We start from the raw sequence: 22,901 nt of genomic DNA, 5'->3' as shown, positions 1-22,901 counted from the left end.
CCTCTTTTCCTCTCTATCCCTCTCTCCCCCTCTTTTCCTCTCTATCCCTCTCTCCCTCTCTCTCCCTCTCTCCCCCTCTTTTCCTCTCTATCCCTCTCTCCCCTTCTATTCCTCCCCCGTCCGCAGGGCTTTTGTGTACCTGAGTAACCTGCTGTACCCCGTGCCACTCGTGCACCGCGTGGCCATCGTCAGTGAGAAGGGAGAGGTGAAGGGCTTCCTCAGGGTGGCAGTGCAGGCCATCTCAGGTACCAGCTACTGTGCCATATTGTCATGTCTATCCTTTTACTGTGCGATATTTTGTGTTAACATGCACTATTAGACACAAACGTTTAGTGTTTTGTGAAGGACACCCACATGGGTGCTGAGAGAGTAGTGATTTGCTGTTTGATAAAAATGGCCTTCAAAATAGGATGAGGTTCCAACACTTTTATTGTCTCTCCCCAGCTGATGAAGAAGCCCCTGACTATGGTTCTGGCGTAAGGCAGTCAGGAACCGCCAAGATATCCTTCGAGGACCAACAGTTTGAGAAGGTAGAATCCGTAAGAAATTATACATGAACTTGGAATTACTTGCCAAATCGCTGTCTGCATACAGTATCGAGATTGGGAAAATGCTGTGTCATTATTTAAAAGGCCATGTGTTTGGCTGGTCAGTTCCAGACAGAGTCGTGTTCCGGCGGCATGTCCCATTCTAACACCTCACACGAAGAGCTACGCTTCGTGGAAGGGGAGGGACAGAACTCTGATGTAGGAGCTGACCCTGACGAGGTCAACAACAACACCTGTGCAGGTAAGGAGATCCTCCCAATCATGTTGTTTTTCGATTACATCATTGTGGCGGTAGATATGAACAGCACACATTTGTTTAGTAGGGGAAGACTTAACTGAAAAGGTCATGAACTTCTAATTTGTGTAAGTCATGGTGCAGGAGTAAAGCACTGTGTCTCCCCCGTCATACCGTGTACAGGACTGCAGGCAATTTCCTGTCTTTATCATGTGTACTTACCATGACCACAGACTTGTCCCCCGTCACAGCCACACCAGAGGTCCCCAGGAGCCCACTGAAGGGTGGTCTGGGTCTGGAGCTGCCCCTGGAGAAGGCCCTGTTTCACCTTCACATAGGCTCCACCTTCACCTTCAGGGTCACAGTGCTGCAGGCCTCCAGCATTTCCGCTGAGTATGCTGACATCTTCTGCCAGTTCAAGTAAGTGCCTCCCACACTCATTCAAGCCCTTTCATTTTGTGGTATTTTAGCTTTGACCAGGACCGGTTTGGAGTTTTTTTTTTAGGGAGAGACTTGACAAGATGTCAGTGAGGGGGGAAGTGTTTTGAATGACGACGATGACAAGATGATGCATAAAGAGGCATTTGTTTCTAAAAATAAAATCTCTCCTTAGGAACGTCTGCAAGTGCCAGTGGTTCAAGGTACTTTAACAATGTAAACTCCCTGAATTTAGAAGGGGAAAAAAACGAATAAGTAATAATAACAGCAACAACAGAGACAAAAAAAGTCGTCAAGGCCGTTCACATTGAGACGCTGACCTCTTCAACGACCTCTGCATCCCTTACACGATCGGAAGATCGAAGGCTGCGGGTGGGGGTGTAGATGTGTTGCATGTTGGAAAGATGGAAGGGGGGCTAAGCCATGCATGGATGTGTAGGTAAGGAGGTTGATTGGAAGCCAGTGGAGGTGGGGAAGTGTGTGTGTTGTGATGTGCTCCCAGGGTTCGGTGCGGGTGAGGAGTCTTCTAGCTGAGTTCTGGATATACGGAAGTTTGTTGAGGGAGCTGGCAGGGAGTCCATTGCAATAGTCCAGGCGTGAGGTAATGAAGGCAATGAATAAGGTTTTCAGCAAGTGAGTCAGTAAGTGAGGGGCTGAGACTGCCTAAGTTCTTGAGATGGAAGAAGGCAGATTCTGTGATGGTTTTAATGTGGGCATCAAAGGTGAGTGTGGTATCGAGGATGACCCCCAGATGATTCAACCGAGATAGAGCAGCCGTCGACGTTAAGGTCAACCTTCTTCGGGAGAGATCTGGGTGCCACCAACATAGCTTCTGTCTTATCGCCGTTGAACTTCAGGACGTCGAGCTCATCCATGTTTTTATGTATTTTAGACAGTTGACAACTGATGATGGGGGGGTGTCTGTCAGAGGTGGGTTTGGAGTGAACATAGATTTGTGTCATCAGCGTAACAGTGGAATTCCCGACTGTGTTGACGGAGGATTTTGCCGGAATGGTACAATATAGACGATGAAAAGGAGTGGTAACAGCCGGTTTGAGTTCAGGGGGTACAGAGCCAGAGCAGAGGGACACATTGACAATGTCAACCATGAGGGGAAAGAGTGGGAGTGTGGGCATAGGGTCAAGTGAGCAGGTCGAGGCTTTTGATGTCTAGACCAGAGATAAACACCGCATCAACAGAGGAGAAGGTGGAGAGTGACAGAAGGGCTTCTAAGTCGAGCTGTGGTGGTGGTGGGCTGTGCATGTATTGCGTCTAGTTTAGCGTCAGGGTTCTCATGGGACTGAATCAGTTCAATCAGGGGGGTTGACAGTTTTTGCGTTTCTGAGGGTCATTGTGCATTTGATACGGGGCTTGGGGAGGGAGATGGAAAGATGAAATAGGATGGCCACGTGGTCAGAAATGGTGAGGTTCAGGCCACACGTGTCGGAGGGATCTATGGCCAGTGTAGCACACCAGGTCCCGGTTGTAGCCTTTGACATAGGTTGTAAAAGTCACATGCTGGAGTGTACATGAACGTTTGAGTCCCCAAGCAGCACATGGAGCAGGAAGATGTCAGTGCCTTCAACTCTTGAGTGGAAGACAAGGGAGACGATGGGAGGACTGTGGAAAATGAGGAAAATGAGGAGCAGTGGGTTTCGGCCAAACATGGTGAGCGCTAGGCATTCAAATGAGGTCCGATTCTGTACCTGAGTTACAGCCCGTTTGAGGTCGCAAGGTTCAAAGGCCAAACATTCATACGGGTTGTTGCCGGGTCTCAGTCAAACATCAATTGCATCTTCTGTGATGAGCCCCTCTGAGAATAAACCCGACGCACAATCCTTTAATAAGTGTGAGGCCAGAGGGGAAAAGGGGGTTGCTTTTATAGCGACACGGTTGGAATTGATACAGTCCAATGAAGAAGTACCCGATCAGAGCCACGTCCAGTGTTGAATGTGCCAGTTACATCCGTAGAGTTGTTTGAGCAGAAATCCTTGCGGCAGTCACATGACCAAGCAGCCACCGCGAGCCGCAGACGGACACCGCCGCGGAAGAGGTCGGTAAAAGCGCGAGTCTCGCTCACTGCTAATGCCAACCCCGAAAAGGCTAGCGAAGCAAGAGGGGTGATAGCGCTGTAGACATGACAGCAACAGTAACACACGTCACTGCCAGAGTAATGAGGATGTGGGGCACACCATCCAGGGTAGGGTGGCTTGTTTAGGTGCAGGGAGGCAGAATCTATGAAATGGTGCCAATTTTGTACTGTCACATAACATAATGACCATATCCATTTGACAGTTGTAAGGAAGTCGAAATCTGATAGTTAGTCATGTATAATTGGACTGTTATGTGTCGCAAGCAAAATGAGTCATTTCAAGGCCTGTTCCTCAACTTTATTTCCTATTTTCATCATATTTTGAACGATGTACTTGAGTTTTGTCTCCTCTGCAATTTACAACGATTTTTATTGAGGCAGGAATCTACATTTTAGATGACATCCAACACGTTAACTACAGTGCCTTGCGAAAGTATTCGGCCCCCTTGAACTTTGCGACCTTTTGCCACATTTCAGGCTTCAAACATAAATATGTAAAACTGTATTTTTTTGTGAAGAATCAACAACAAGTGGGACACAATCATGAAGTGGAACGACATTTATTGGATATTTCAAACTTTTTTAACAAATCAAAAACTGAAAAATTGGGCGTGCAAAATTATTCAGCCCCCTTAAGTTAATACTTTGTAGCGCCACCTTTTGCTGCGATGTACAGCTGTCGCTTGGGGTATGTCTCTATCAGTTTTGCACATCGAGAGACTGAAATTTCTTCCCATTCCTCCTTGCAAAACAGCTTGAGCTCAGTGAGGTTGGATGGAGAGCATTTGTGAACAGCAGTTTTCAGTTCTTTCCACAGATTCTCGATTGGATTCAGGTCTGGACTTTGACTTGGCCATTCTAACACCTGGATATGTTTATCTTTGAACCATTCCATTGTAGATTTTGATTTATGTTTTGGATCATTGTCTTGTTGGAAGACAAATCTCCGTCCCAGTCTCAGGTCTTTTGCAGACTCCATCAGGTTTTCTTCCAGAATGGTCCTGTATTTGGCTCCATCCATCTTCCCATCAATTTTAACCATCTTCCCTGTCCCTGCTGAAGAAAAGCAGGCCCAAACCATGATGCTGCCACCACCATGTTTGACAGTGGGGATGGTGTGTTCAGGGTGATGAGCTGTGTAGCTTTTAAGCCAAACATAACATTTTGCATTGTTGCCAAAAAGTTCAATTTTGGTTTCATCTGACCAGAGCACCTTCTTCCACATGTTTGGTATGTCTCCCAGGTGGCTTGTGGCAAACTTTAAACGACACTTTTTATGGATATCTTTAAGAAATGGCTTTCTTCTTGCCACTCTTCCATAAAGGCCAGATTTGTGCAATATATACGACTGATTGTTGTCCTATGGACAGAGTCTCCCACCTCAGCTGTAGATCTCTGCAGTTCATCCAGAGTGATCATGGGCCTCTTGGCTGCATCTCTGATCAGTCTTCTCCTTGTATGAGCTGAAAGTTTAGAGGGACGGCCAGGCCTTGGTAGATTTGCAGTGGTCTGATACTCCTTCCATTTCAATATTATCGCTTGCACAGTGCTCCTTGGGATGTTTAAAGCTTGGGAAATCTTTTTGTATCCAAATCCGGCTTTAAACTTCTTCACAACAGTATCTCGGACCTGCCTGGTGTGTTCCTTGTTCTTCATGATGCTCTCTGCGCTTTTAACGGACCTCTGAGACTATCACAGTGCAGGTGCATTTATACGGAGACTTGATTACACACAGGTGGATTGTATTTATCATCATTAGTCATTTAGGTCAACATTGGATCATTCAGAGATCCTCACTGAACTTCTGGAGAGAGTTTGCTGCACTGAAAGTAAAGGGGCTGAATAATTTTGCACGCTCAATTTTTCAGTTTTTGATTTGTTAAAAAAGTTTGAAATATCCAATAAATGTTGTTCCACTTCAGGATTGTGTCCCACTTGTTGTTGATTCTTCACAAAACAATACAGTTTTATATCTTTATGTTTGAAGCCTGAAATGTGGCAAAAGGTCGCAAAGTTCAAGGGGGCCGAATACTTTCGCAAGGCACTGTATTTGAAAGCTATGCTATGGAAAAGGGTGGCAGGTAGCCTAGTGGTTTACAGCGTTGTGCCAGTAACTGAAAGGTTGCTGTCTTAAATCCCTGAACTGACTCGGTGAAAATTCTGTCTGTGCCCCATAAGCAAAGCACCTTCCCGTAATTTCTACTGTAATTGTCTCTGAAATAAGAGCATCTGCTAAATGACTCAAATGTAAATGCAAAAAGCCTTGTCTTTCAAGACCTTTCACTTCTCTCTTTTCTTCATCCAGAAACGACTCCATCCTCTCTTGGTTTAAACAAACAAAATTCTCATGGTTAGTGTTATTCCTGAAGTAGACTCGTCTGATGGTGCGAGACAAGTGTCCCACCAAATGTGATCGTAATCAGTGCGCCACATTGAGAGTAGTCAATAGTACATAGTGGTAATGCAACAGTGTCGTCGTTTTAATATATATGTGTAGTGAATAGGTGCGCATATTGACTGAATGTGGTCTCCCTACTTTCCAGCTTCATCCACCGACACGATGAGGCTTTCTCCACTGAGCCACTCAAGAACACTGGCAGAGGACCTCCGCTGGGATTCTACCATGTACAGAATGTAAGCGAAATAACATTGCTATTCCTTATTATTATTCATAGGTTACTACAGGCGTTATTTCTATGATATTGCCATGAATGAATCATGAATTACCGATTGTTGTTGCGTTGCCTTGTAATCATCCTGTTGTCGCTGGCCTCGTTAAGGGACTTGCGTGATAGCCTACCTCGCTTTTTTTTAATGGTCTATTAGATCACGGTAGAGGTTACCAAGTCGTTTGTGGAATACATCAAGACCCAGCCCATCGTCTTTGAGGTGTTTGGCCACTACCAGAAACATCCATTCCCACCCCTCTGCAAAGACCTCATCAGGTGAGAACTGTACTTGCCCTCTTCTTCTTCAAATGATCCCGTTTCACTGTCTTGCTAAAGTAGACCATTTTAAAAGTTCACACTTCTATTTCAGTCCCCTTCGACCTTCTAGGAGGCAGTTCCCAAGGGTCATGCCCTTGTCTAAACCAGGTGAGTTGTTTATTTGGTATGTGTCTCTTTCTATATATTTGTGAATGTGCCAGCCACCAAGCTGAGCAAGTTGGCACTGCAGCCATTTTGTACGAGAATGTTAACCAGATATTGGTTAGTAGTACAAATGTGACGGCCCATCCCAAATGGGGCTTCTGACGAAAAATGCTAATGGCCAACCATCAGCATGGTCAAACCCTCCATTATCTCAGCCAATCATGGCTAGCCAGAAAGGATCCTGTCTTTCTCTCTATTTAGCTCAGGGCTTTCTCCTTGGCTAAACTCATAATTTAATATTTACAGATCCCATGCAAGATTGCAATTGAGGCACATGAAAGTTCACATGTTCATGAAGCCATTACTGGAGAAAAAAAGTAAAATATTTATATATGTTTTATATATAAATTCAGCAAAAAAATAAACGTCCTCTCACTGTCAACTGCGTTTATTTTCAGCAAACTTAATGTGTCAATATTTGTATGAACATAACAAGATTCAACAACTGAGAGATAAACTGAACAAGTTCCACAGACATGTGACCAACAGAAGTGGAATAGTGTGTCCCTGAACAAAGGGGGGTCAAAAGTCAGTCAGTATCTGGTGTGGCCACCAGCTGCATTAAGTACTGCAGTGCATCTCCTCCTGATGGACTGCACCAGATTTGCCCGTTCTTGCTCTGAGATGTTACCCCACTCTTCCACCAAGGCACCTGCAAGTTCCCGTACATTTCTGGGGGGAATGGCCCGAGCCCTCACCCTCCGATCCAACAGGTCCCAGACATGCTCAATGGGATTGATATCCGGGTTCTTCGCTGGTCATGGAAGAACACTGACATTCCTGTCTTGCAGGAAATCATGCACAGAACGAGCAGTGTGGCTGGTGGCATTGCTGGAGGGTCATGTCAGGATGAGCCTGCAGGAAGGATACCACATGAGGGAGGAGGATGTCTTCCCTGTAACGCACAGCGTTGAGATTGCCTGCAATGACAACAAGCTCAGTCCGATGATGCTGTGACACACCACCCCAGACCATGAAGGACCCTCCACCTCCAAATTATTCTCGCTCCAGAGTACAGGCCTTGGTGTAACGCTCATTCCTTCTAAGAAAGATTGTGCGTTCCTGGTGTTACTCGGGCAGTTGTTGTTGCCATCCTGTACCTGTCCCGCAGGTGTGATGTTCGGATGTACCAATCCTGTGCAGGTGTTGTTACACGTGGTCTGCCACTGTGAGGACGATCAGCTGTCCGTCCTGTCTCCCTGCAGGCGTCTCACAATACGGACATTGCAATTTATTGCCCTGGACACATCTGCAGTCCTCATGCCTCCTTGCAGCATGCCTAAGGCACGTTCACGTAGATGAGCAGGGACCCTGGGCATCTTTCTTTTGGTGTTTTTCAGAGTCAGTAGATAGGCCTCATTAGTGTCCTACGTGTCCTACGTTATCATAACTGTGACCTTAATTGCCTACCGTCTGTAATCTGTTAATGTCTTCATGACCGTTCCACAGGTGCATGTTCATTTATTGTTTATGGTTCATGGAACGAGCATGGGAAACAGTATGTAAACCCTTTACAATGAACATCTGTGAAGTTATTTTGATTTTTACGAATGATCTTTGAAAGACAGGGTCCTGAAAAAAGGGCCGATTATTTTTTTGCTGATTTTATATATTCTTTAAACATCCCTACCTTCATCCACCTCATTGTGCTTGCGTGTCACAAATATTCAGACACATTTCTGACCTTCTCTTTCACAGTACCAGCCACCAAGCTGAATACCCTGACCCGTTCCACGGCCGGCCCATGCCACTCCAAATATGACCTCATGGCCTTCTTCGAGATCTGTGAGCTGGAGGCCAATGGAGAGTAAGTATTGTCTTGTCTCTGACTATGATTAAATTAAATGACATGCTATTTTATCAAATCGATTACCTAATGTTTAATTGATTACGTGATTGAATTAAACCATGCAACAATTAAACCATTAATAACCTGGGGCACCACGGAAGCATTCATTTATATAGAGCGGTTATCTCCCGAATCCACTCTCTTAAAGATCTGAAGATCTTTTATATCAATAGCAGTCAATTATTAATCGTCACCTTGATCTGTTTGTCGTAAGTACTTGGTTATCTGCACGAACCCTAGCTAACAAGTTGAATCAGCAATACACAAATTGGCTTAAATATGTATTTACTAAATACCCAAATAATCACACAGAATTACATATATATGGACACAGGATAGATCACACATCGATTACTAATCATGTCATGAAAAGTCCCTGGTGGGCTAACCCGAAATGATGGCTGGTTACACAAAGGAAAGGGGTTGGGTTTGAATGAAAGAGCGGGAAGACTGAGGGACAAAGGGATTGGGTCTCTATCGGACCTTGAGAAGCTTTGCTACCGTAAATACAGAATCATATGCATTCTAATATCCGCCCATTCGGAAAAGAAAAATGCAAGATATATATTTACTCTGAGCTGAGCTGCGCTTCGATAGATGGGTCGAAGATGGAAGACAGAAATCGCCATTGTCCTTTGAAGAATCTTTCTGGTCGTAGTGTTGTAGAGCGGATACGTTAAAGTACCCTGTTGTTCTTAGGAGATATCTGTCCTTTCCTAGGCCACGTATGTTTACAGCTGCAGCTGATAACTCGACGTCTAGGAGGTATCACTTCTTCTTTAGTGAATAATAGATCAAAGTTCATAACAAGTTGCCATAATCAGCTCATGCTGTATTCTGGCTGGTCTAGTCAAAATTCACCATTCCAGCATGGTGATTGTCACCTCCACGTTGAAATTTGACCTTTTAAATGTACGGTCATCGGGAACTGACATTGACTTCTGTCAACGGGCTTTTGTACTGGGGGAGAGAAGGGTGTGTTTCATAGTTCTCAACCAATGTCGGTTCACTTGGGTGTGGCCACTGACTGGGCCTACGTTTTACCGTGAAACAATGATCTTATTTAGGGGGCAAAAATGACATTGAATCTTTTTACAAATAGTTTCATGTTTAAACATTTAAATATTTCCCCTTCATGGTCATTAAAGTGGCAATATGTCACTTTTTGGGCAACCCAACCAAATTAACATAGAAATATGAGTTATAGATCTGTCATTCTCATTGAAAGCAAGTCTAAGAAGCGGTAGATCTGTTATACATGCACTATTTCTATGCTTCCCATTCTTAAGTTTTGTCTTTTACTTTCGGTTTTGTACACCAGCTTCAAACAGCTGAAAATACAATATTTTTGGTTATGGAAAATATATTTCACAGCGGTTTAGATGGTACAATGATTCTCTACACAATGACTGCTTGTTTTGTCACATAAACTGAAATTAGGCAAACTATTAAGGTTTTTGCAACCAGGAAATTATGGATTGATTTCTACATATTGCACCATTAGCATTTTCTCACCAAGTAATTTCATGGTAAATACCAGTGGTAATAGAACTGCAAAGTTAAGCGTTACTGACAGTTTAGGGTCATTAATGTGAGTCATTGATGAATATGCCATTTGTTTGTCATTAGCTACATCCCTTCAGTGGTGGACCACAGAGGGGGCATGCCCTGCCACGGAACCTTCCTGCTTCATCAGGGCATCCAGAGGAGGATCACAGTCACCATAGCGCACGAGACAGGAAATGACGTGGAGTGGAAGGAGGTCAAGGAGCTGGTGGTGGGTGAGTACGGATGAAAGTAGACGACAATGACATGTGCACAGTAAATTCATCTTTACCGCACATAAAGATCCCATAGATCCGTCTTTACGGTGCGTAAAGATTGCATAGGTTCATATTTTCAGCACATAAAGATCCACCACTGACCTTTGACCTCTCAGGGCGGATCCGGAATACTCCAGAGGCTGATGAGACCATCATCGACCCCAACATCCTGTCTCTCAACATTCTATCTGCGGGCTACATCTGGCCCTCATATAATGACAAGTACGTCCCCTCTCCTCTGTCACAGCTAGTTCCTGTGCATACTGTAACACCTAATAACATGGTTGTGTATTTATGGCCTTTTCCATAGTGGAACGTTTTGAGTAGGTTTTGTTTTCTCTCGTTCTCTTTTTCTCTTTTTCTTTTACCGTATTTTGGCACTGAAGACCACATGTATTTGTATCCAATATTCTATCGTGTTACCGTCTTCTTCATTCTTTGCCACTTTGTTACTGTAAAATCCACAGCCAAGCTGCTTGCTGATAACTTCTCGCCCTTTTCTCTTCGCGCTTCACTGTATGGCAGTATGTCCCTGGGAGTTGACCATAGGTATAACACACAACCCTTCTCTCTTGTATGTTCCCTGAATCAGCTTGCTGTTCTTGTTGTTGTTGTCTTTTGCCTCATGCTTTCATTTGACTTCACTCTAAAAGGTGAACTCAGCAGTGTTTGTTTCTGTCCTTGTAAACATGTGTATGTATAGTTTGTTTTGAGTGTTGTTTTAGAGGGTCTTGTGCAACTTAATCCTTTTTTTTCACTGATATGCTGATGGAGAAAAAGTCATATTTACATGTCTCCATTCATTCACCATTGACAAAATGAAAACAAGTTCTATACACAAAACCCCCGTAACGTTTGCCTGTATGTTGACTGAACAGGACGTTTTACCGATTTGAGGCGGCGTGGGATAGCTCCATGCACAACTCCCTCCTCCTGAACCGTGTCACTCCCTATGGTGAAAAGATCTACATCACTCTCTCCGCCTACCTAGAGGTAAACGCATCAACATTCGTTCTAAACCGTAAGTACTATCGGCTTGGATTAAGTGAGTTCTGACTTGGATACATTTTGTTCCAACTTCCTTCAGATGGAGAACTGCACCCAACCAACAGTGATCACCAAAGACTTCTGTATGGTGTTCTACTCCCGTGACGCCAAGCTCCCCGCCTCACGCTCCATCAGGAACCTCTTCAGCACCGGCTGTCTCAGGCCCTCAGAGAGGTTCGACCTCCTTTCTGGAACTCTGAATCTGAACTTTATTTCTATGTTGTTTGTAGAGTAGACACAACTCATTATCTCCTCTCCCTCTCTCTCTCTCTCTCTCTCTCTCTCTCTCTCTCTCTCTCTCTCTCTCTCTCTCTCTCTCTCCTCTCTCTCTCTCTCTCTCTCTCTCTCTCTCTCTCTCTCTCTCTCTCTCTCCCTCTCTCTCTCTCTCTCTCTCTCCTCTCTCTCTCTCTCTCTCTCTCTCTCTCTCTCTCTCTCCTCTCTCTCCTCTCTCTCTCTCTCTCTCTCTCTCTCTCTCTCTCTCTCTCTCTCCTCTCTCTCTCTCTCTCTCTCTCTCTCTCTCTCTCTCTCTCTCTCTCTCTCTCTCTCTCTCTCTCTCTCTCTCTCTCTCTCTCTCTCTCTCTCTCTCTCCTCTCTCTCTCTCTCTCTCTCTCTCTCCTCTCTCTCTCTCTCTCTCTCTCTCTCTCTCTCTCTCTCTCTCTCTCTCTCTCTCTCTCTCTCTCTCCTCTCTCTCTCTCTCTCTCTCTCTCTCCTCTCTCTCTCTCTCTCTCTCTCTCTCTCTCTCTCTCTCTCTCTCTCTCTCTCTCTCTCTCTCTCTCTCTCTCTCTCTCTCTCTCTCTCTCTCTCTCTCTCTCCTCTCTCTCTCTCTCTCTCTCTCTCTCTCTCTCTCTCTCTCTCTCTCTCTCTCCTCTCTCTCTCTCTCCTCTCTCTCCTCTCTCTCTCTCCTCTCTCTCTCCTCTCTCCTCTCTCTCTCTCTCTCCTCTCTCTCTCAGTAATCGTGTCACTGGAGTGTATGAAGTCAGTCTCTGCCATGTCGCTGATGCCGGAAGTCCCGGTAAGTTAAAGAATGACACAGTTGAAGCTTGAGAAAAATGAACGCTCCACCATGTTGTCACCCTTACACAATTTGTCACAAGCATGGATGTCTGTCATCCTGTGTGCATCAGAACCTTGATTTAACCACTGGGCATATCACCAAATGATCTCTTGGCAGTATGTATCTGTTATTCTACAGGCATATATGAAACACTCTGTTGCCCTCTTGTTCACCCTCAGGCATGCAGCGGCGGCGCAGGCGCGTCTTGGACACCTCGGTGGCATACGTCCGTGGGGAAGAGAACCTGGCTGGCTGGAGGCCCCGTAGCGACAGCCTCATCCTGGACCACCAATGGGAGCTGGAGAAACTCAGCCTTCTGCAGGAGGTGAGGCCTGGCATTGGTGGGGTCTGTAGGGTGTTTGGGGGCAAAGACTCCACAGAGAAATGGAGTCCATTTGTGATGGAATTGGTTGGTCAATAAATATGAATACATTATGCATCATGGTTGGCATTCATATACATTAGCTGTTTTCAAAGTACCTTTTATTGAATAGAGTTAATACTCACCAATGAAGGTGACTCACCTGGACGATGCATGACGGCCATTTTGTGCCAAAAGAAAGTCAATGGTTTCTCTGGTTGTGTCTGTACAGGTGGAGAAGACCAGGCACTACCTGCTGCTGCGGGAGAAACTGGAGGCCACCCTGGCAGTGGGGCAGGACGCTCTCTGCAAGAGTGGTGACCTTAGCGACTTTGCCAAGAGCCCCATCCTCAGCCACTGCCCCGGGGGTAGCCCCGCCCTGGAGAGCCCCAGCCAGAGGCAGAGGGAGCTGGCTGCCAAGGTGACTACCAGTCCCTGGCTTCAGTTAGGAACCAGGCCTATAACACTTGCTTGGTTATCTCTCTTTGTTGGATTAAAATGCATTATAACTTGTATTGGTAGTTGTTATGAGTAATAATAATAATATATATAATAATAATAATATATGCCATTTAGCAGACGCTTTTATCCAAAGCGACTTACAGTCATGTGTGCATACATTCTACGTATGGGTGGTCCCGGGAATCGAACCCACTACCCTGGCGTTACAAGCGCCATGCTCTACCAACTGAGCTAATCTTTCTTTTTCCTCCTCCTCGTCCTCTTTTCCTCCTGGGGTCTCAGTGTCTGCGGCTGCTCATGCACACGTTCAACAGGGAGTACAGCCAGGTGAGCAGCAGTGCCAGTGAGAGCAAGGTGAGCCCCAGCCCCCAGGCCCTTTAACCCCCTCTATAACCCACTTACAGTACCCCATGCAGGCTACTTTTAACCAGCCAGAATCCTAGCCCGAAGCCCTTTGTATCCCATAGAACTTGGACTCCGGGCCCATTGTCAATGATCCCACCCAAGATACTTTCCCCTCCTTATCCCCTGTCTCGTTCACACACTCAGCCTCTCCGAGAATTGAGTATTCCAACAAATGACTGAATTCTAACCAGGAACTGCATTCTAAGAAAGTACTTGAACTAAAAACAGAGTAACTAAACGATTCACCGCACTCAGTTCCTTCATTCATTCACGTGTACTTGCTCTTGTCCTCATCAATCATAAACCCCATCCCCTAAGCCAAGGTCCCATATTCTCTGTAGATTTACCTCTGACCTATGGAATCCTTCACCCAGACCCTCCTTTTTTGATCATACCCCTAGCCCCCTCTTTTCTCCCCCCCCCCCTTCTACAGCATGTTGTCTGTCACATGTTTAACCAAAAGGCCTGGGGCAGAAACCTATCTCTTCTCGTGACCTCATCGTATTTCCTGATTAGTATCAGACCTTGCAGACCCTTCAAAGTGCAATACAGTACATGGGAGCTGTTGATTTATGCATAATGGTGTCACTGTATGCGTGTTTTTGTGTGCTTATTTTTGTGTGTTTGTTTGTTCTCGTGTACGTGCATATCTCTCTGTGTGTGTGTGTCTGTGATTATCTGTATGCACTTGTATGTGTGTGTGCGTTTCAGCTGTCTGAGATGTCAGCGTCGCTGATGTCTCCATCCTCTTCTAGTCTGAGCACGCTAACTCCGTCCTCTACTTGCCCCTCATTGGTGGAGGGACATTATGACATCAGGTATGTGACCTTTCGCCTTTCAACTGTCACCCCTTACTCCCATTTTATTCACCCAAGGCTTGCTCCTGGACAAATAGCATATGCAAATGAGTTTGTTCTCTTTGCTGAGAGGACCTTGTTAATAGGGCATTGATAGGATATTGAGAGAGCACAGAGAATATTTTGAGAGCGTTGAGAGAGTTTTTTCCCCCCCTGGTCTGCAGACACACTGAGCCCATCTCTGGCGCTTCCAGCCCAGACCTGGACCCCTTCAGTCCTGTGGACAAGAAGAGGACCCTGGGTAGAGGCTGCACCTTCGTCCCTGACATCCAGGAGATCCGCGTCAGGTGAGACCAGACCATTTTTTGGTTATCACTATGGCAACAGCCTCCAGGAAGAATGAAAAATCACAATATTTACATCTTATGACGAAATTAGGAAAGGAATATACAGTGGGGCAAAAAAGTATTTAGTCAGCCACCAATTGTGCAAGTTCTCCCACTTAAAAAGATGAGGTACATCATAGTGTACCTATGATGAAAATTACAGGCCTCTCTCATCTTTTTAAGTGGGAGAACTTGCACAATTGGTGGCTGACTAAATACTTTTTTGCCCCACTGTAACAAAAGTACGATTAAACTAGGACTACTGTACATGGTTCCATAGAGACCAGATGAGTCATGCAGTATGATATTGTTGTGAATTATGACGGGCAGTATCCATGCTAGATTCATTATTTAGAATCCCTTTAATGTTGGAAAATATATAAACAACACCTGAGTTATTTAGATAATAATCAATGTATTGAATGGGCTGTTTTTTGTTGTTGTTTTTAAAAACTTTATCAACAACAAATAATCAAATAGAAATGATGTTTATTTCAGCCCCATCGTGTCTAAGAAAGGCTACCTACACTTCCTGGAGCCCCACACCAGTGGCTGGGTGAAGCGCTATGTAGTGGTGCGCCGGCCCTACGTCTACCTGTACCGCAACGAGAGGGACAGCGTGGAGCGTTCCGTCATCAACCTTTCCTCCGCCCAGGTGGAATACAGCGAGGACAAGCAGACTCTGCTCCGGGTACGACCAACCAGAACTACTTTCAAATATAACATACATTTGGAAAATATTCAGACCGCTCAACTTTTTACACATTTTGTTACGTCACAGCCTTATTGTAAAATGGATTAAATAGTTTTTTCCACCTCATCACTCTACACACAATACCCCATAATGACAAGTTGAAAACTTTTTTGCAAATGTATTAAGAAGAAATCACAATAATAGCAGTAAAGCGGGGACCAAATCCGTATTAATGCTCATGATTTTGGAATGTGATGAGCAGGTGTCCACATACTTTTGGTCATGTATTGTACAGTACCAGTCAAGGGTTTTTATTTTATTTTTACTATTTTCTACATTCCAGAATAATTGTGAAGACATCGAAACTATGAAATAACACAAATAGAATCATGTAGTACTCCCCAAAAAAGTGTTAAACAATATTTGAGATTCTTCAAAGTAGCCACCCTTTGCCTTGATGACAGCGTTGCACACTCTTGGCATTCTCTCAACCAGCTTCATGAGGTAGTCACCTGGAATGCGTTTCAATGAACAGGTGTGTCTTGTTAAAAGTTCATTTGTGAAATGTTTTTCCTTTCTTAATGTGTTTGAGACAATCACTTGTGTTGAGACAAGGTAGGGGTGGTATCCAGAAGATAGCCCTATTTGGTAACAGACCAAGTCCATATTATGGCAAATAAGCCAAGTGAAACGACAGTCCATCATTGCTTTAAGACATGGTCAGTCAATCCAGAAAATGTAAAAAACTTTGACATTTTCTTCAAGTGCAGTCGCAAAAACCTTCAAGCCCTGTGATGAAACTGGCTCTCGTGAGGACCGCCACAGGAAATGAAGACACAGGGTTACCTCTGCTGCAGAGGATAAGTTCAATAGAGTTCCCTGCCTCAGAAATTGCAGCCCAAATAAATGCTTCACCGAGTTCAAGTAACAGACACATCTCAACATCAACTGTTTTAGAGGAGACTGAGTGAATCAGGCCTTCATGGTCGAATTGCTGCAAACTAACCACTCCTATAGGAGACCAATAAGAAGAAGAAGACTTGCTTGGGCCAAGAAACATGAGCGATGAACATTAGACCGGTGGAAATCTGTCCTTTGGTCTGATGAGTCGAAATGTGCGATTTTTGGTTCCAAACGCCGTGTCTTTTTGCGACGCAGAGTAGGTGAAAGGATGATCTCTGCCTGTGTGGTTCGCACCGTGGAGCACGGAGGTGGTGGTGTATTAAAGTGGCTAGAGATGAGTCAGTATGTTGGCAGCTGCCACTCAATGTTAGTGATGGCTGTTTAGCAGTCTGATGGCCTTGAGATGGAAGCTGTTGTTCAGTCTCTCAGTCCCAGCTCGGACTCCACTTTGATGCACCTGTACAACTGTGCAGATGCCGTACCAGGCGGTGATAAAGTTTGAGTGTTTTTGGTGACAAGCCGTATTTCTTCAGCCTCCTGAGGTTGAAGAGGCGCTGCTGCGCCTTCTTCACCACGCTGTCTGTGTGGGTGGACCATTTCAGTTTGTCCGTGATGTGTACGCCTAGGAACTTTCCACCTTCTCCACTACTGTCCCATCGATGTGGATAAAGGGGCTGCTTCCTCTGGTGTTTCCTGAAGTCCACGATCATCTCCTTTGTTCTGTTGACATTGAGTGTGAGGTTATTTTCCTGACACCGCACTCCGAGGGCCCTCACCTCCTCCCTGTAGGCCATCTCGTCGTTGTTGGTAATCAAGCCTATGTCATGCATAGGTGTAATAGGTGGCAGGGAAGTCAGGCGCAGGAGAGTCAAATGGAGTGTAAAATGGAGTCTTTTAATAAAGTCCAACGAATATGCTCCATAACACTAACTGTACATAAACAAACAAACATGGGTACGAGGACCCGACGCGCACCTATACAACAATCACACTACACTGACAATAAAGAGGGTAAAATAGACAACAGGTAATGAATGGGATTGAAAACAGGTGTGTAGAAAATGAAAAAAGGATCAATGATGGCTAGAAGACCGGTGACGTCGAACGCCGAGCACCGCCCGAACAAGGAGAGGCAACGACTTCGGCAGAAGTCGTGACAGCCTACGACTGTAGTGTCGTCTGCAAACTTGATGATTGAGTTGGAGGAGTGCCACGCAGTCATGGGTGAACAGGGAGTACAGGAGAGGGCTGAGAACGTACCCTTGTGGGGCCCCAGTGTTGAGGATCAGCGGGGTAGAGATGTTGTTACCTAGCCTCACCACCTGGGTGCGGCCCGTCAGGAAGTCCAAGACCCAGTTGCACAGGGCGGGGTGGGTCTCGAGCTTAATGACGAGTTTGGAGGGTACTGTAGTGTTAAATGCTGAGCTGTAGTCGATGAACAGCATTCTTACATAGGTATTCCTCTTGTCCAGATTGGTTAGGGCAGTGTGCAGTGTGGTTGAGATTGCGTAGTCTGTGAACTTATTGGGGTGGTATGCAAATTGGAGTGGGTCTAGGGTGTCAGGTAGGGTGGAGGTGATATGGTCCTTGACTAGTCTCTCAAAGCACTTCATGATGACGGAAGTGAGTGCTACGGGGCAATGGTCATTTAGCGTTGTGTGCGCTAGCGTTGCAAAATACATTTAGAAATCTATATTATTCAATTATTGCACCCACACTGATCGCGCGCGCCAACGAGCGTCTGCGTTGACAGGCGCTAAAATAGAAGTCAGTTATATTTGTGATGCAGATCTCGCAGCAAGTCCTGCCTCTCCCATCTCCTCATTGGTTTATAGAAGCAGGTACCCACGTACTATCTCCTCATTGGTTATACCCACTTGGGGGACTGAAAGACGAACGAGGTCGTTGGCGGTAATGCACCTAATTTATGAATGTTGCCAATCACAATATAAAGTCCAGATAATAAAAATCCTAGAAGGAGGAGAGATGACTAGAAATGATTCGATTGACTGTTTTATTTGTGGATTACCTGTGCATTTTAGGTAAAATAGCAGGTAAAATAACAACTCAATGTTTTATATCGAGGACAAATTAGCCAGCAACAGCAAGCTAGCTAAATAGGACAACTTAGCTGGCAAGTGCAAGCTAGCTAGCTAAATTGCCATAAATGTTTAATGCTTTTCGACCTGTCCACAAATTAATGTAATCGGTTCAGAGTTTGTTTTGATATTTCAACCTGCGTGTCGTGATCGCGTTTGATGTGGGGGGACAAAGTTAATGCATGCTAGATGGCCCATGCGCACAGCCGGGTTGGGTTCTGTGTTAGTCCCACTATCATTTGTTTTTCAACAGGACAATGACCAAATCACACCTCCAGGCTGTGTAAGGGCTATTTGACCAGGAAGGAGAGTGCCAAGAGTGTGCAAAGCTGTCATCAAGGCAAATGGTGGCTACTTTGAAAAATACAAAAGATAAAATATATTTTGATTTGTTAACACTTTTTTGATTACTACATGATGCCATATGTGTTATTTCATAGTTTTGATGTCTTCACTATTATTCTACATGTAGAAAATAGTACAAATAGAGAGAACCCCTTGAATGAGTAGGTGTCCAAACTTTTGACTGGTACTGTATGTCATTAATGTGTTGCAAATATATCATACATTTTTTCAGGAATATACCATAAATATACCACAAATACAATATTCTACAAATATATTTGCTGGAATATACATTTGTTCTGTCAATATATTTGTAAATATATAATACATATACCCTTACGTAATGTTATCCTGGATCTTTCTAAATGTAGCTAATTTACCATGTGTCATCCTCCTTGTAACCACAGAATATGCTCTCTGGTTTTAGACTCCAAACACATTTGCAGTGTGCACCGAACATCGTGGAATACTCCTCCAGGCCAGTAATGACAAGGAGATGCACGACTGGCTGTATGCTTTTAACCCCCTGCTCGCCGGAACCATCAGGTATAGGAACCCCTCACTGCCTCACTGCCCTCACTAACCTGGTTACCTTACGTGTTCCTTTCGTCAACTCTTTGATTTTTTGTGTAATACCAGATTAGTTCAATCTCCTTGTAAACACTTATTTCAGATTAACCCTCCCCTCTCTTACCTCTTCAAGGTCTAAGCTCTCCAGAAGAAAGTCAGGCCAGAGGATGTGAGAAACAGGAACACCCGCTGTGGGGGGGGGGGGGACATCTGAAATCTCCACGGACTCTCTGCTGTATATACCTTATCTAAACAGCTCTCTCCTGCGCTGCTCAACCGTCCTAACAGTGCTCCATCCTGTCGCTGATACGTCCTCAAACAGCACTTAAAACCATCCCAGCCGATCTCCTATTTGACGCCTCTTCCTGGTTACCTGGGTCATGCATGGTATAAACTACCCATTAAAGACCATTAAAACCCATATACTGTAAGACTAACTAACAACACAACCCTGAGTAGTGGGGCTTAGCTCCGCTGGCTGTGATGCTCCTTATTGTCATGTGTATGTAGACCTTACCTTCCAGGCTTACAGACCCTATAGGGTTTAGCCAAACAAAGGAAGAATATAACGTTTATGTCTTAGTCCGAGTTGTTATCAGTTCCAATATCACGCAACTTACTACTACCACCCACTATTTGTATATGATGCCCCATATCCAAACCTCTCATGTATTTCTTATAAACACTGTAGTCTAATAAGAAAAAGAATAATGGGAAAATGGTATATTCCCTTTTCTAGTCCTCTCATAAGATATCTCTGTTTCTGTGTGTGTGTGTGTGTTTGGTGCAGGGAAGATAGCAGTACCTATCAATGCTCTTTCTCGTGTTAAAACAGCGTATCCATATTACCTCATGTCGAAAATCGCTGGGCTGCAGGCGCATACTGTAACTCGTTGTCATTGCATCTGTTTTGTATCCAAGGTTTTGGACGATATACAGTGCGATAGATGGGATGCTTTGAAGGTACATTGGACAGTGTAGGGTGAAAAGTGACATAATAGGACAATGTTTTGTTGCCAATGTTTTGGACAGAATACAGTGGGATAGAATTGTAATAGTTGGGTAATATGGTGGATAGAATATGATAGGACAATAGGATGACTCTTTGGCCTCCATGTTTGGATAATGGTGAGTTCGCTGTGCTGACATTTCATAGTAACACGTTTGCTACAGTAGAGTATAAAGTGTGTAATTTCGCTGGCTGCCTGATAGTGGAGAGCAGTTGTGTCCTTGATTTATTTTCACCTTATGTGTTTTTCCATATGATTTGTGTATGTACATTGTTTGTCTTTTTTTATTTTTTTATTTGTATGGGATCACTGACCAGTTTTGTCGCGTCGCACTTTATTGGTGCATTATGTACACTTTATTTCACTCAGTTGCTTTAAACCAAAGCATTCCAATCTCAATTTTAAATAGTAAAGATATTCTCTGTTGTGTAGACTTGACAAAATGGCTCCCAGGTTTTAGAGATATTAATGTAATCTTCAAAACATCAACACCTACTATTCCTCTCCTCTATGTTGACCCTGAATGTCTGTTTATAAGTGAATTATACCATGTGGATACACTGAGAATGGTTCCAATCGAGCAAGTTGACGTTTACTCCCTTCTATGGTGGTGGGTTACAGTAATGTTGAATAATTGTAAGGACAAATTTGATCCTACTGTATTGACGGGTTAGTGGGATATTTTTGACCTTTTTTTTTCTCGACAGTCGAGTTGTGAGTCTGAAAGTACATCGTTATGCACCAGGTAGTGCCCCCCTTCTCTCTTTCTTTCCAGTTTTTCATCAATCCCACACTTTCACATCGTTGACGTCCACCACGTTCGCTCAGTACTACATGTATCAGAGCAAACATTTATTTACTGGGATGCTACGAACCTTCTATCGACGCTATGTGTCCATGTGAATCTATCCGTTTGGATTAAATAGCCCTAATACAGTATATAGCCTACGTCAGCTCCTTGTTGTAAAGTAGCGTCTTAACATCCTTTGCTCTGCTTTTATAATAGCTTGTTTTACAGCCTGGCGTTTGTATCCGAAACCTATACAGCATGAACCTGTCTCACATCCAGGGACTGAGGAAGCCGTTTATTGTTTTTGTGACCATACTGCTACATCCAGATGACATGCAAACTGCTCACTGGAACAAAACGAGTCCTAAGTCAATCAAGGGGGCGCTGCCGACTGAAGTAAACGCAAAGGGACTCTTTCAGCGCTACGTTGGTCTAGCAGCCCATAAAAGATGGGCAATTTCAAACTAAAGTTGCCGGTTGTCTCCTAGTCTAGCTGTGCTATGCTCTTGCGTGACCATGCTTTATTGAAAATCAAGTGCTAGTCTTACGGTAACGTCGTGTGTTAGTGCAGCAGACCAGGGCCGTGGCCAGACAGCCAATTGGATCATGTCTTACTGTTGTTCCTTGTTCTTACTGCGAGGGTCGTGGTTCGGGTCAAACACAATTCTCCCGTGTAGCAGATCGTGCATGCTTTAGGCCAGCCAACCTACAGAGCATGCTGAGATAGCCACGGCAAGGTAAAACATGCAAGACATGGCATGCTCACACGCTGTCCCATAACTACGCGTTTATTAGCCTCCAATTATAAACATATCCTCCCAATAAGGAATATAATTGCTGTTATATACTAGCGGTTCTTTCTGTTTTCTGATTCTAGAACGCTGACACCAAAAACACGACCTATCGCTAGGTAAATACCATTAACTACGGAATCTGGGATTCATATGGTGGATCGGGTTGGGGTTATCTTGGTGTATGCATTTTAAGCTTTGTTGTACACTGGTATGCCACTTTATTTTGTCTGCTCGAACAATGGAAAGAAAGTAAAGCTCTATTTATGAATTATTGTTGCTATTTGGAGGTGGAGTATGACAGCGGGGAATGTTTGAGCTATTGAATTGTCATCCAAGTCTAATTTATTGTATTTATCACATCTCATAATTGAATGAATGATGTGTGAGTAAGATTGGTTGGGGGGTAGGATATCCTTCAACAGAAGGAGATGTTGTTTTTTTCAACTGTACTATTGTCGCTTTAGCGTGTAGCACCTTAAATGCATCTTACTGCATCTACTGTAAAGGGGACTCGTAACTCTACTTGTTAATGCTAGGATAGCTGACTTTCTGTCCTCAAAGAAGAATTCACTGCAAGTTAAAACAACGCATTTGAAGTTCAGTGATCTGGCTATAGACGAATATGGATTGGCTCATTCACTGATTTGACTGCTTTTTTAACATGACATTTCCTGGATCCAAGCATGTAGATGTATGTGTCTCTTCCTCACCCTGGCCTCTCTCTCTCTTTCCCTTACTGCTTGCTATTGGTGTCCTATCCCCCTCAGTGCAGCCCTGTAGAGAAACGCCCACCTCCATGACTCGGTATTGACTCTTCTTGACATTTGATTGGCACCTTTCTTGTAAATAATTAACCTGATAGGATCCACCACAGCCAATCGCACAGATGTAACCCTCCCTGTTCCTTTATACCATAATAACTGGCCTGTGACATCATCTCAGTGCTCACGTTATCTTTGAGTGTTGGAGTTCTAGTGTCTTCTAATGTTTGTGGACACGTAACCAGTTGTCGAAATAAAGTGAAATAAATGTGACATTTATGCAACA

General features: G+C 44.3%; 1 protein-coding gene across 27 annotated transcripts in view; it reads left to right on the top strand.

Moving 5' to 3' along the window:
- The window catches only part of LOC118402370 (kinesin-like protein KIF1A), a 55,549-nt gene extending 32,648 nt beyond the window's left edge, over positions 1-22,901 (top strand). For 16 of the 27 annotated variants that reach the window (XM_052477249.1, XM_052477268.1, XM_052477267.1 and 13 more), the window contains 22 exons: positions 127-245; positions 445-530; positions 654-789; positions 1,017-1,203; positions 5,857-5,947; positions 6,140-6,258; positions 6,335-6,408; positions 8,164-8,272; positions 9,944-10,095; positions 10,254-10,359; positions 10,663-10,686; positions 11,016-11,130; positions 11,225-11,358; positions 12,135-12,196; positions 12,418-12,563; positions 12,832-13,020; positions 13,344-13,415; positions 14,178-14,284; positions 14,488-14,610; positions 15,148-15,340; positions 19,118-19,236; positions 19,394-22,901. In XM_052477249.1, the coding sequence (XP_052333209.1) occupies positions 127-245; positions 445-530; positions 654-789; positions 1,017-1,203; positions 5,857-5,947; positions 6,140-6,258; positions 6,335-6,408; positions 8,164-8,272; positions 9,944-10,095; positions 10,254-10,359; positions 10,663-10,686; positions 11,016-11,130; positions 11,225-11,358; positions 12,135-12,196; positions 12,418-12,563; positions 12,832-13,020; positions 13,344-13,415; positions 14,178-14,284; positions 14,488-14,610; positions 15,148-15,340; positions 19,118-19,236; positions 19,394-19,433 (2,503 nt within the window). In that variant the 3' untranslated portion in view covers positions 19,434-22,901. The remainder of the gene's footprint in view (positions 1-126; positions 246-444; positions 531-653; positions 790-1,016; positions 1,204-5,856; positions 5,948-6,139; positions 6,259-6,334; positions 6,409-8,163; positions 8,273-9,943; positions 10,096-10,253; positions 10,360-10,662; positions 10,687-11,015; positions 11,131-11,224; positions 11,359-12,134; positions 12,197-12,417; positions 12,564-12,831; positions 13,021-13,343; positions 13,416-14,177; positions 14,285-14,487; positions 14,611-15,147; positions 15,341-19,117; positions 19,237-19,393) is intronic. The other 11 variants (XM_052477273.1, XM_052477272.1, XM_052477252.1 and 8 more) reach the window with 7 other exon arrangements.

The sequence above is a fragment of the Oncorhynchus keta genome, chromosome 23, assembly GCF_023373465.1.
Source record: "Oncorhynchus keta strain PuntledgeMale-10-30-2019 chromosome 23, Oket_V2, whole genome shotgun sequence".
Taxonomy (NCBI): domain Eukaryota; kingdom Metazoa; phylum Chordata; class Actinopteri; order Salmoniformes; family Salmonidae; genus Oncorhynchus; species Oncorhynchus keta.
The sequence above is the reverse complement of the archived record's forward strand: the minus strand, read 5'-3'. Positions and strand labels throughout refer to the sequence as shown.